Source organism: Eurypyga helias, unplaced genomic scaffold, assembly GCF_000690775.1.
Source record: "Eurypyga helias isolate BGI_N326 unplaced genomic scaffold, ASM69077v1 scaffold18387, whole genome shotgun sequence".
In the NCBI taxonomy this organism is placed as follows: domain Eukaryota; kingdom Metazoa; phylum Chordata; class Aves; order Eurypygiformes; family Eurypygidae; genus Eurypyga; species Eurypyga helias.
This window is the reverse complement of record NW_010260184.1, coordinates 60,340-75,189: the sequence shown is the minus strand read 5'-3', so window position 1 is coordinate 75,189 and position 14,850 is coordinate 60,340. Positions and strand designations below refer to the sequence as shown.

General features: G+C 37.7%; 1 protein-coding gene across 1 annotated transcript in view; it reads left to right on the top strand.

Moving 5' to 3' along the window:
- The first annotated feature begins 94 nt into the window (after positions 1 to 94).
- The window catches only part of PHF14 (PHD finger protein 14), a 67,962-nt gene continuing 53,206 nt past the window's right edge, over positions 95 to 14,850 (top strand). The window contains exons 1-3 of the mRNA XM_010154957.1: positions 95 to 455; positions 527 to 637; positions 10,680 to 11,320. Coding sequence (XP_010153259.1) covers positions 95 to 455; positions 527 to 637; positions 10,680 to 11,320 — 1,113 coding nt within the window. The remainder of the gene's footprint in view (positions 456 to 526; positions 638 to 10,679; positions 11,321 to 14,850) is intronic.

The following is a 14,850-nucleotide window of genomic DNA, read 5'->3' as shown; positions in this document are numbered from 1 at the left end:
GCGGGATGCCCGCGGAGTGCCTCCAACCCTTTCTGCGGGCGGGAGGGCGCATCGCGGTCCGTCAGCGCCCCACGGCTCCGGCGGCCCTTTTCCTATGCCTCTCGTCGCTGGCAGTGATGGCTCACGCCAGAGCGTTACATCTGGAGGTGCTGATGGCTCCGGGGGCCTCAGGCGACCCCAGTGTCCGCACAGCCGCCCCCCCTCTGGCCAGTACGGTGCCGTGCTGTATCCCGGCGCCTGGAGGGAGCACCACTGCTCCGCCGGGCAGGCTGCTCCTGGCCGCTTACTTGTGGGTGAACACTTCCCCGTGTGCGTGCCGCTGATCCCTCCCTCACTTGTGGGAATGAATGTGTCCGGGACCCCGGTGCTGTCTGCGTCTGCCGGCTGCTCTTCGGGCGGTGTGGCAGAGACTGCCCCTGCCTGCCACGGCCGTTCTGCCTTTCCTTTTAATTTAAGTATCTTTAACGATGCTGAGTTCTCATCATGCCACCTAGTAAAAATACTGTGGGGTTTTTTTTTCCTTCAGTGGACCGCAGTTCGAAGAGGAGACAAGTGAAGCCTTTGGCAGCTTCACTGCTGGAAGCTTTAGATTATGATAGCTCTGATGACAGTGATTTTAAAGTTGGAGATGCGTCAGGTAAATATGCTTCCTCAACTCTTCTGTTCAGAATTACCTAATTTTTGTTTTATGGTTGCTCATTTATATGGGAAACAGAATGGTATGAGTGAACTGTTGGGACTTGGAGCCACTTGAAGGTCAGTGACTCGATTGGATAACTGGAAGTTCTTATTCTGTGGATATAAAACAGCTTATTCAACAAAATATTCATACAGTACTTAAGTTGCAATTAATGTTTTCTCAACAGAAAACTGAATGGTTTTGTCAGAAAGATTTGAGTAGCTTCTGTGCTGACTGCCTTAGCTACATTTATTGCTCTTTATTTCTTCATCACTGCATTTGGTATTGAAATAAGAATGTTCTAAAGCCATGATGCTTTGAATCAGTCTGGATAATAGTTTGTTGCAGACTTAAGAACTTGTCTATTTCTCAAGGTTAATTCCACTTGGTGAGTGAAAACCTTATGCAGAAAGATAATTTGTTCAGGTTTTCATTGTTTTTTACAGGACTAACTTAAGGTGCCCGTTTTTTAGACCAACTTAAGGTGTCCATTCAGATAGCTATGCAGAAAGGTGTGTGCATTTTATACTAGAAGGAAGTCCTTGCCTCAGAGTGTTTTTGTTCTGCAGTCTTTTCTGTGTGCTGATTCCTGTGTCTGCAGTGAGCATCCACAGAAACTGAAAGTAAACAAGATGCCAAAATAAAATGAAAAAATGAAAGTATATTGGAGGGAAGGGAAAGAAGGGGCAGGACCATGTTTGTGGATAAACTGCACATTGGATGTTCTGTGGCATATGCTCAGGGAAATAAGAGATGCAGGATGTGTAAGCTGTAAGGGAAGCATTATGACATCTTGTCAAAAAGCTTCACTTTGTTATTTCTGTACTGGGGACGCTGATCTGTGTTTTCATGTGAATATATATTGCAAAAGTATTCCTCATCTCCATTTAAAGACTCATTTTTTAACATTGGCAATCTCCTTCTTATTACTGAACTTAAAAATGCTTAATAGTCATTTATCAGTGCAAGTTTGAAGATATGCGCTAATGCTCCTCTTTTCCCTGCCCTCCCCCCAAGCTTAGACATACTCCCCATGGTTGGTCTGGTAGAAGCAGGCTGCAATGACTTAAGAGAGTAAAACTGATGTTGTCTTACCAATTTCATGCAAAGATTTTGGAAGTCTTGTTTCATTTACTTTCTTAATCTTGTTTTGGGGATTTTTTGATCCTTTCTTTTGAGTTAGTCACTGCTGTTTTGGGAAGACAATTTGCCATGCAGCAAGTGGTATTTAGTTCACAGAGAAAATCATCTTATTCTGGAACAGTAGTGTAGGCAGGATTTAAAGGAAAGGAAGAATTGGAAATGGGGCGTGGGAGATGGACACATGATTCAGAGCAGTATATTATTTGATTAAAAGACAATAATTAATTAGAAATAATGAATACAGCTTCCTGACGCAACTCTAAATGCAGAGGATTCATTTGTAATTGATAACCTCTTTGACTTTTAGGTTATCTTATGTACTTACGGGTGGGGGAGGGTGTCAGCGTGTAAACTTAAGAGTTTTTCAATCTAAATTTCATTTTGAGGAAGTTGGATGGGTTTTCCTTTAAAAAAGTGACACTGAATTGAAACAAGCATATGAGAAATACCCAAGTTCTATTTATAAAATGTTTCTCTAATTACTGTTTTGTATTCATATATCTCCTATAACTTTGTTTTAACATCTCAGAACATGTGCTTGTGGTAGAAATTAATGTTCTGTTTAATTTAAAAACATTAGTGAAAACACAGAAACAGCAACAGAGTTTGACATTTTACACTTTATTCAAAGATTTTCAATGCAAAAGGAGTTGTGAGGGTTTAGAGACGACGGTGTGTAGAAAGTTAATAAACATGTGATCTCTTAAGTTGGTAGAAAAAATTAATACTTCTTATGTATAACACAAGTTAAATGAATAGTTGCAGGATATTTGAAACAGAACATCTGTGCTGATTTAAAATGAAGCTGGTATAACATAGCCTTAAATTTGGTTGTACCCAGTCCATTTAGATGTGGATGGAAGAAGTGCTGAGATAAAGGGACTTCTTTTCAACATCCACATATATAAAAACTTATCATTTCAAAGATATATATATATTATCTGTATATAAGAAGAATATGTGTGTACGCACAATAGCAGCCTTACTAGACAAATTTTGGATTGTTCCTAATAGAAAACAGGTTTGGGTTTTTTTTCCACCGTAGATTCAGCCTTCAAAACATAATGTGTATTTCTCTAGTACGCTCAGGGCTGTTGCTCTTCTTCTTGTTTCAATGACCGTAGGGGTCTGTCCATATGCAGCCTGTTGCAAATCAATATTTAGTATTTGTTTGAATTCAGAATTTTGTTGAGTAGTTTGCTTATAAAGGGAACTAAATGTAACAAAAGGAAGAAGCAGTCTTTCTGCATTGAAAATAACCATGAATTCCACTCATGCACTCAGAAAAATCCTGTAAGTATGGTAATTACACAGCTCTGCAATGTGAAACCAATTATTTGATACAGAAATGCATCTATCGGTATTAAAACAAAACAAATTTGGAAGTTAAATGTTAAAGGATGGTTCAAATACCGAATTTAAAGAATTCGGAAGTTGTTTACTCCCTGTTGAATATGTTGTATCTATATATATGAGCTTTACGATGTAAAATGGTATGTGTGAGTAGATGATACCATGCAAGTCTAGGAGGACTGAGCCCTGAACATTTAACCTTTTACACGTATTCACTGTTCTATCAAATTTCTGGGAATATGAGATGCAATAAGGATTAGAGAAGTTGGTATTGAGTGCTTTTAGGAAGGAATTGGCATTTTTGAATTTTTGCATTCAGAGTCCTGATGCTTTGGTAAATTTTTTTCTTACAGAAGGTATTTCTAATCACCTAACCTCCCTCTCCACCAAAAAGAAATCCATAGAAGATACGGCCTTTACTCACAGCATAATTAATTTATTTTCTTTTGGATTTAGGTCACAACAACAGGTAGCTACTGCCTTTTCGACATTAGAGATTTTATCATTCTGGCATCTCTTTAGGGAAACTGATCTTAGAACTGTTATATTCCTGTAAATTTACGTAATGTAAATAGTTTTCAGGCCAGTAGGCTTTTCATTATGTTAATATTGAGTGAAGTAATCTTTTAATGGCTTCTCTGTTTCTATGTAATTGAAAGTAGTAATGCCATGTGTTGAAGTACTGTATTTTTCTGTTTTTTATAAACATTTTGAAAAAATTCTTCCTTAAGTAAGAATGTAATGTGTAATCTTAATGTGGGATTAGCCAAAAAATCCTGTCCCTTTAGATTCAGAACATGCAAATATGTGACTTGAAATGATGGTACTGTAATATACTCAACACAAAATCATGTTTCACTATACAAATCAGTTACTTGAAGTTTTCTTTTAAGTTAACTAGAGCATACTTTGAAATTTTTTTCTTTTTTATTTAATGAGAGCAGCTGGAGATACAATGATGTCAGAAATCAGTGTGTAGTTGTAAAGTAGTTCCCAGCAGGATTCCAAAGCAAGGATTTACCACTCTTCTCTCCCATCAGTGAGGTTGGTCAGTTTTAGCAGCTCGTATACTGAAACTGAAATGATGCAGAGAAATGTAATGTAGTCCCTGAACGAGAATGATGTGTGAATTTAAGGACTGGGTCTCTATCTCGGTGTAGCTAACAAGAGCATAGGTGAATGCTGCCTTGAAGAAATGGTTTCTGTCCCTACTTCTGCTATGAGTCTCCTAAACTCAAGTTTTAGAGACAGCTACTCTAAATGTTTGAATTTTTGGTATTGAGCATGGAGCCTGACTTGCATAAATATTATGTACAATTATTGCAATTGAGGTCAGCAGGAGCTCTTTTTAAACATGTAATGATCTATATAAATGCATATATTGGATATTCTGAAAAAACAGTGACATGATCTTGAAATAAAAAGTTGCAAACATATTTATCTTTCTGTAATTCGTTTCCTCTTATCACAATTAAGATTCCACTTTTGCTTTTCTGTACAGGATATTGTAATATTCAGAAATGTTTCCAAAGCCCCAAAATACTGTAATGATAAACACTATTGAAATGTGGATGAAGAAACTAATACCTTTGATTTTCAGAATAAACTTAAATTATATGCAGCAGAAAAGTAGCGTGTTTCAGTAGACAGTGAAGGTAAGAGAAGTTATGGAATAGCTGTTCATTGTGCAGTTTCATGATAATTTACTAATCTTAATGGTTACAAGCATTTCAAGTCTGGTCTTTTCAACTGTAATGTGTAGTCCCTCAGGGTGGAATTCACAAGGGCTTTTTCCCATTCAGAAAATGGAAAATACAAGCATTATGTTCTCTTGGGTTATCTTCATCCCAGATGAGATCCTTTATCCATACAGATGCCTGCCACTTGAAGTAACACTTCAGAGTGACTGACGGGTATTTTGAACTTGCATTTTCTTTGGAAACACTGAGTTTTCTGTCATACCATGTGTTCGGTGACAGCAGAGGACTAATGTAACAAATCTAGAATTCCAGTGTCTGGGCAGTGTGGATTTATTGATAGAATGACAATTTTTGTTCTGTTTTCCCTCTCCTGTGACTCTTTGTGCCTCATCTTTCCAGTCGGTCTGTTCCTTATTGAACCCTTGCTCATTGGTACAGTGTCGTTCTGCTTGTTCGGTCAGTCTTGAACAGGATTTAAATGTTGTACTTTACTTACTTTTGCATTTCTTCTTTTTTTGTTTGTATGTCATTCTCTTGTGTATTTCCTGCCACATGGAGAAGATTTTTCTTGCACTTCACTGACTCTGGCTTGGTGAGATGGTCTGTTTGTAGCCTGGCCACCTCTGAGAGTGTAGACATGCTCATGGAGGATGGGATGTTTCAGGTGTTTCTTGAACATATACTTGTTAAATTGCCTCAAAGACTTAGACTTAGCATGCACCAGACACGTGTCCACCTGTCTCCCAGATGTCACTTCCCTCATACAAGATGTGAATTTCATAGGGGTTTCTGGGACAAATATCTACTCTAGCTCACAGTGCAATAATTTGTATTAGAATCCAATTTTAAGGATTATCGAGGACTGTAGCTTTTCTGGGCGAAGCTATGGGGCATGCAGTACTTCATCCCAGACAAGGGAAGTTTGATAATGTTAAAACCTGTTCAGGACAGTGTCTGAAACTGGGAAATGTCTAGCAAATTCAGGAGCTAGGGTAACTGATACCATCTGTGTTATAACATAAATAAAGCAGCTTCTAATGACTCAAATCAAAGTTAGCACTCAAAACTAAAGGTTGCCTTTACAACTTGAATACACATCTACTAAATGTGGTGTAATATTTACTGCTACTACGGAAGTGAGGAAATGGCTTACTAAACAACATTATATTCATCTTTTTTTCCCTGTTGAACTAAATACTTGACTTCTGAAACAGGTGTAATCATGGATCAGTTTCATGTCCTACTCTGCCCAGTTTACATATGCAGTTAATACAGAGTTTACATACCTTTTTTAAAAAAAAATATTTGAGAAATTAAAATCTCTCCTTAGAGCAGTAATACCTTAATTTACGTTAGTTTTGTTTTGTATGTTCTTAATTCTGTTACTTTGGTCAGTTCAGGTCTTTTTAACTGCTGACATTACCAAAGTTGAATTGCCATCAGCCTAGCAATTTGGCAAAATAGCATAGGAAGCCAGTGGTGTACATCTAACTGATGTTAGATGCTGGTTTTTGAAGTTATGTTGAAAGTGAAATATTAAGCCTTTTCAATTCTTGCTTTCAGTGTAGTTATATTGGTCTTAGCATAACGGACCTCTGTGACTTTAGTCTAATAGACAAATGTGATCAGGAATTTACCATTTGTACAATGCTGCGTTTGGCAGTTTAAGAGTTCATATTTTTCATATATGATTGAAGTTTTCCTGCCTTATTTTTATATCCAGCTATTAATATCGGAACTTTTAAGTTAGTTTCAGTATTTCCTTAAGGTATTTTGGAGTCTTTAAAATTATTTGCAATTTCTAGATCAGTTGTATAGGAAGTGCAGCTGCTTTTCATAGAATCATAGAATGGTTTGTGTTGGAAGGGACCTTAAAGATCATCTAGTTTCAACGCTTCTGCCGTGAAGCGGGGCCCCTTTCCCCTAGACCAGGTTGCTCAAAGCCTCATCCAGCCTGGCCTTGAAGACATCCAGGGATGGGGCATCCACGGGCAACCTGTTCCAGTGCCTCACCACCCTCTTCTGTGAAGATTTTTTTCCTGATATCTAATCTAAATCTGCCCACTTTCAATTTACACCTGTTACCCCTTGCCCTGTTACTACAGGCCTTTGTAAAAAGTCCCCCCCCAGCTCCCTTGTAGGCCCCCTTCAGGTACTGGAATGCTGCAATAAGGTCTCCCTGGAGCCTTCTCTTCTCCAGGCTGAACAAGCCCAATTCTCTCAGCCTTTCATCACAGGAGAGGTGCTCCGGCCCTCTGATCATCTTCATGGCCCTCCTCTGGACTCGCTCCAACTGGTCGATATCCTTCTTGTGTGGAGGTCCCCGGAGCTGGACACAGTACTGCAGGTGGGGTCTCACAAGAGCAGAGTAGAGAGAGAGAATCACCTCCTTTGACCTGCTGGCCACACTTCCCTTCTGGATTGTATCCCTTCTACATTGGAGGCATCACAACTGCACCACACAGCTTGGTGTCATCAGCAAACTTTCTGAGGGTGCACTCAGTCCCACTGTTGAACAGTACTGGTCCTAACACCTCTCGTAGGTGTTTGGTATAGCACATAGGTAAAGGAATTTTTTTGATTCTGCAGCTGCGGTAAGGAACTTTATGGGCAGTGGCTCTTGCTGACAAACACTTCCTGCAGTGTTTTCCACTTTCCTTGTCAGGATGCAGGCAACCAGGATGAAGGATTGTATATAGTGTGTAACATGATGTTTTAACAGAGATACCTGGGTAATTTCACCTCATCATGTCAAAGATTTGTTGTCTGTCTTGTGGTTGGGAACAAGAGGCTGGGAGTGGTGCTCAAGTGGCTTTAACCTCCACAAGAATTAACCTCACATGTAGCCTGTTTTTTGTTACCGCTCTCGAAAAGAAGGCATTGTGAAAGCACGCTGTGGCCTGGATGACTTTGCAAATTATGCCTATGTATTACCAAACATTATTATTTAGTATTATTTAGTAGACATAACTTCAGATGTGGTAGTTGTGTTCGGTATTGCATGTTCAGTTTTTCATGTGGGGGGGGAGGGGGGAGGAGGGGTGAGGGCAGGGGGAACACCAGCAAAAAAATCAAAACAACTTTCCAAAAAGTTTGTTGGGCTTTGTTAGTGGAAGAGGCAAGCGCTTTAGATTTCACTTAAAAACAAGCAATAGAACTACTTTTTACAGAGCTGCTTGTTAAACTAAATACTGCACTGAAGAACCAGCCTATCTTCTGCGAGTGGTTGGCTGTGTGCTTATGTAGTGTAGCACTTACTCTCTGTATACATGATTTTTCTTAGAATGTAAAATAAATAAATCATGGTAAAGAAATCACAGGGTACCATGTTTAAAGTTGGTTGTAAAATGGTCCTACAAAACTGTTGGAGAATTTTTTTAACTGCTGTAGTGATTTCAGTAGCTTTCCTCTGAAGCTGTGTGCATAGTATGTATTACACAAGACTCCACAGCTGAGGTGGAGATGAGGAGTCACTTTTGTTTCTTTATTACTCTTATGTTAATTCTGGAGCATAATGTTCTGTCTTGGATGGTTCTCAGGATTACCCTCTTCAGATCTGACTGCCATCTGCCGTTGTGCCCAGTAGTAGAGCTGAAGTTACACGGTGTACCGAAATAAGGGATGCCTTTCTCAGAACTGTTTCTCTCCTATTTGTTCTCGTTGGAACTCTGTTTTCTTCACTATTTGATAGTGTATCTGGCCCCATCTTTCACTGAGAGTAGCCTGACTTCTCTCCCATAGGGAATAATATGGTATGGTTGCCAGTTTGAGAGAGCCATTCTTTAAGGATTTCTTTCAAGGAGAAAATTGTATGCTACAGCCTTTTCCTAACTGAAAGTGCAGCTGGCAGAACAACACCTGCAAAAATAGCTGTTATCACAGAGCAGCTCTTTGTAGGAAAGTACTTATTACAGTGGATGCATTCAGACAGAAGAGGGATATCCCTTGCTATAGGTATCTCTGGTGTGTACATGCATGCAGAAAAGAGCATGAATCATCATGTGCAGGTAGAAGGCAGAGAGTGTGAAGGAGGGAAGTGAATCAAAGTAATGTTTATTTGTTCTCTGTTTTATATTGTTTTCATGGCATAAAGCCACTAGAGTGTCCTCAGTGTTGTAGTATTGATGTACAAGATTCACTGTTAGTAATTTAGAGTGCAGTTAATGATCAAGCTATACCCAGACTAAGATACACCCAAAAATGAATTCACAAAAAATCTAAGCATATTTAGAAACGGAACAGCACAATTGGAACATCCAAACAAATGAATGGTATGGTGTTACAGTGAGGAAACAAAACTAAAGAAGATAATATTAAGTAACTTTCAGAGAGACAAGTAGTTCACATTGGCACTCAAAACCTGTGAAATGAAATACAAAAATGCATTTTCCTTTTAAACATACATATTGCCTTTAATGTATAATGTAAATGTCTAGTATGAGAGTCACTTGTAAAATGTTTGTGAGGAAGGTTTGGGTTAGAAGGGATTTTTAAAGATCATCTAGGCCAACCCCCTGCCATGTGCAGGGACACCTTCCACTAGACCAGGTTACTCAGTCTCATCCAGCCTGGCTTTGAACACTTTCAGGAGTGGGACATCCACAGCTTCTCTGGGCAACCTTTTCCAGGGTCTCATCACCCTCATCATAAAAAATTTCTTCCTTATGTCCAATCTAAACCCTACCTTCTTTCAGTTTAAAGCTAGTTCCTATTTTCCTGTCACTACAGGCCTTGTAAAAAGTCTCTCTTTCTTGTAAGTCCCCTTTATATATCAAAAGACTGCTGTAAGATGTCCTTGGAACCTTCTTTTCTTAGGGCTGAACAACCCCAACGCTCTCAACACTCTCAGTTTGTCTGAACAAACTGAAAACTGTAGCCATTGCCTAATTGATCCCTGAATAGGATCAAGCAACTTTCTATTTTCTTTTTTATTTTAAAAAAATATTTTCTGAGTTTTTCTTGATTAAAAATAATATTGTAAATGAAAAGTAGGTGAATGTAAGATGCAAGATAGTCAATTGGATGATATTTATAAAATTTAACAATGCCACTTGTCATCTTTTGCAATATTTTTTACATGTGCGCAATAGTACAGATGCCTTATTTTTGTGATTTTTTTTTTTTAATTTTCATAAAAAGCTCTTTTCTGTTGCACAGATTGGCCTATGTTAATTAATGGAAATAGTGACTACAGACAGAACAATGCCATATGAGTAGTATAAGGGTAGAATTTATGCATTGTTGTGCAGCTGCAACACTGAATGAGGCATCTCTTACATGGGATTAATAAGTAAAATAACATGGAAAAATAAGAGCCCTCAAACCCAGAAAACCAAACCTGTACTAAAAAGGAAGGTGTCGGTTTATCCATACTATTGTTAGTACTTGTTATGTAAACTCTTCATTTTGTAATTTTATATCTCTTCTATTGGATAGCTCTTTTATTTTGAAGATCTAGAAAATGCCTCCAGAAATTAAAAACTGGAATGCTCTTTAAGATGTGACTTCACATGGAAATTATGTGCTACTGTGTATTGTTAATGAGCTGCACTTCAAAGGAACAATTACTGTTCATTTAATAAATTTTACCTTTTTTCCCTCATCTTAAAATACACTCATGTTTAACAGATTCTCAACATACCACTTGAAAATAGCAGTATTTGGACATCAGCTGAAAAAATAGGTGGAATACCTTATGAGGGAGGAACATGCATCACTTTTGTTTAACAACTTGCTTCAACAGATTTTATTTTTGGGGGTACATTTGTGTCGGAACTTTTTTTAAATTTTCATATGCTCAACAGATTCTGAAGGAAGTGGTCATGGGAGTGAAGACGCATCAAAGGACAGTGGTGAAGGTTCCTGTACTGAATCAGAAGAAAATATCTTGGAGGAGGAACAGGAAGAAGAGAAAGTAGAGGAACAACAACCAAAAAGCTCCACTGAAGAAGAGATTCCGACAACAGACAAAGAGGTAGTTAAAACTGAAAAGAAAGAACAAGAAGATGAAGACGACAAGCCAAAAAAGAAGAAAGAGAAAGCAGCTGAACCTGATGCTCCGGCTGATGAGCAAACAAATGAACCAAAAAAATGGAATTTGCGCAGGAACCGACCTTTGCTGGATTTTGTATCAATGGAAGAACTAAATGATATGGATGACTATGACAGCGAAGATGACAATGACTGGCGGCCTACTGCTGAGAAAAAAAAAGGAAAAAACACACTGAGAAAAGAGGGGAGTGATGGAGATAATGAGGATGATGATGATGGGAGTGGAAGTGATGAGGATGACAATGATGAGGAAGGTAATGAAGAAGATAACAGCAGCACGGCTAGTGATGGTGGATCCAAGAAGAAGAAGAGTAAAGTTCTTAACAGGAATAATGCAGATGATGAGGAGTTGACAAATGATAGCCTGGCTCTTTCACAAAGCAAGAGTAATGAGGTAGTGCAACCAACTTTCTATAATATATGTATTGACAAATGGAACTACTGCCCAGTAGCTGTTCTGGGAATTTGAAAAGTTAAACTGATTGGATGTAATTTTATTTACAGGCATAAGCGAAGGAGCAAAATTATGCTAAATAAGACCTGTGTATTAAGTAACCTTGTTGGGACTGTCTGGCCAGTCTAATGCTACTAAAGTCAATAGAGAGACTTGGCTTTAGAGGGGTTGGATTAGTTCCAAAGGAAATTAGAGGTCCACTATGAAAATCAGCATGTATTAGCAAGACTTTTAGTTCTGGTTTAGTGTAAATGTTGCATATCTGTAATGTTCTAAAAGTTAAAAGCATCTGTGACATATTCATAAAATGGCTAAATGATAGGTTATTCTTGATCCTAGACCTTCTCTGTGACAAACATCGAAGTCTGAACACTGAGTTCACTGATAGAAAAATTCTAAGTAAAGAAATATGCACATTGGATTTAAAATCAGATATGATAACCATGATAATTTATCTTGGGTTTCCTTATAATTTTCAGAAATTAAGTCATTTCTTACAGTACTAAAAAGCATTTGGGAACTATTATTATTATATTAAAATAATGGCAGAGAATGAAAATTATATGTTGTGTTTAATGACATGACTATTTCTTCCTGCACACAATTACAGTTGCTTTTAAAGTTATGCCGGTGGAAAAATTAAGATACTGGGTTGTCAGGATGGTTGACTTCATGTCTTGCAGTAGTAAAATTTTGAACAAACTGAAAAGAGTTGCTGTAAAATGTACATTCAGTTTTCAGGACATAATTACAATGTCAGCATAACATTTGATGAATGATAGTGGTAGGACAATATTTAAAGTTCTGCTGTTCCATTTAATCTTTATTTTAATGTGTAAAATGACACAACTGAACAGAGTATTAGGAAGAATCAGTTGTCTCTGTTTCAGATACTGTTATGTATGATATAGAGGTATATATATGTATGACTGCGAATGAGCTGTGCTGTTTTAATTACTAGTAATAACTGTGATTGGGTAAAAAAAGATCCAACATAATTCTGGAGGCTTTTTTACTATTTGTATAGACATCATCTTTCATTGTCTAGCTCTGTAATTCTGGTGTCACTCATATTCTCTTGACTCAGGAGCTGTAAGTGCTCTACCAATACTGATGATCAAAACTTCAAATAGAGATAGGCAGTTTTCTTTCAGAGTTGTTTCCCATATCAGAATGGAGATGTGAGTCTACTTTCATAGGGCTATATTCTTGAACATATCCCTAATTTCCATTGATAGATCACTGATGTATCTTTTGCAGAGCTTCTTAATATGCATGAACCTCTGAGTTTGTTCTTGTCTTGGATTTAGGACATTGATCAAAAGATAAAATCAAAATAAGAAAATTGGAGCTTCAAATTGTAATTTTGTAACTGATAATTTATCTTTACTGCATGCAAAGCAAAGTACTGTTTATGACTAGGTCTTTGACAGAAGTCTTGCAACAGTGAGTATCTTTTAGACTGGATTATAGTGTGTAATTTTTAGATTCATACCCAACTGTATTATAACGGTGTACTCTCCACTACTACAATATTTTAAAATAATAAAAAAGAAATAGTAAAATCCAGTCTAGCAGACAAGTCTAGCAAAACCTTATTATACTGCAGAAGCTAAGTTCTTGGAAAAAACAGATGTCTGAATGCATAATTAATTTATGAAGAATGTTCAGGTAATTAACTCTGAACATGTAGTAGTGTTCTTAATACACATTCTTACTTTCCTTTTTGTGAGTGGATACTGGGGGGTGTGTTGGGAGGGGTTGGTTGGTTTTTGTTTCTGTGTGATTTTTGTTTTATATTTCTACACTTGCCAAAAATATTTTGAGGTCTGCATATACAGTATTTTAACCCATGCTATAATGAAATACAATGTGCTTTCCTGCTGTATTGAGCACAGATGACAAACTTTGCTTTCTTTTCTAGGGTCAAGCATCATTAGTAGATAAATGGCGCTTTTCTGTTTTGCTATGACTTTACGGGGTTCTTTCATTCTTAGTGAGGTGGTTATTTTGTTTATTTATTTCCCCCTAAAGTTATAAGTATATAGGCATATAGATTCAAATGCTCAGTTTCTTCATTAACACCACAGAAATTTGGGAACAGCACTTGTTCAGGAGTTGGCAGTAGTTACCATATCTACATAGAAGTTCCCATGCTTTAGACAAGTAGGGTCACCTTCTGGGATGGGGTCTTTCAGGTGCTTACATGGACTAAGCAGAGGAGAGCAGCATATGTTCCAGATCACCCCCTCTCCATGTCTGCGTAGAAAATTAAGTTATTCTGCTGCTCTATTTGACTTGGCTGTCTTCACATAATGGATGGGGATCGTAACATTAAATCCAAGTTTGATGCCCTTCCATCACTGCTTGCCTTTTTTTTTTTTCCCCCCGTATTTGCATATGTTCTCGCTGTGTAAGCAGCTAGTGTTATTTCAGTGTTGTTATTACAGTGCAATTCTGTTAATTTAATTTAAACTAATAGTTTGAGGTTGTAGCTCATTTCTGTAGAGTAGTGAGATGTGTCTGAGAGCCTGTGCCACTGCACAATTAATCTGCCAGATTTAGGAAAATGACAGTATGTACCCCCTATCTGTAATGTGAATGATAAGCTAAATGTGGGTATTTTGAGTAATTATGGGCCACAGTATATTTGTAAAAACAAAGTGCAAGTTTCTTGCTTTCCTCAAAATGCTTTGCAGCTTTATCCTAAAAAGAGAATGTTGGAAGAAATGCTCTCAGTCTGAATTCAGTAGGGGAGAATCATGTAATTTTCATAATTAGTGGCCTTCCTATAAGCAAGCATGACTGTGTGGACTGTATGATCTTTCACTTTTCTTTGTAGATGAGGGTTTTTTTAATAGACCATGTTTCCTTACATTTAGAGAAAATGGATGGGAGATCCAGAAGCCCTTCCTAGCTGCGAGAAATATGGTTTTGACCTTTCCTAGGTCAAAAAAACCCCCCACTTCTGTTACTTGAGGTAAACTATTTGAGCTGAACTTTAGGTGGTAAGGTAATTTTACCACTTTATCTTGCTTTAAAATGAAGCGAAGATTCACAAATACCTGCCCAGGTAAACCTAAAGTACTAAGAGACTTCATTAATGATTCACTGGGAATTTTTGCGGAGACTGACTCTATGAGATTGAGAGGCTATCGTGAAATAATTGCATAGATGAGTGTGAGAATTTAAGATCCTTGAGGAAGAATACCTATTCAGATAGGATTCATGATACCTTGTATCTGCTTAGGCTACACAGGCACAGTATTGTTGCTATATTTTATGTCATAAATGGGGGTTGGAGTAAGAAAAATGTTTGAGAAGGCATCTTCCACTTTTTTTTTTTTTTTTTACTGGTAGGATACCACAGAAGTTTTGGAATATTCTCAGATCTCTGATATTTTGATGGATGCCATTTAGGCTTAAACTGTCAGCCTCTGCTGTGAAACTACTACTATTTCTTTATCCTG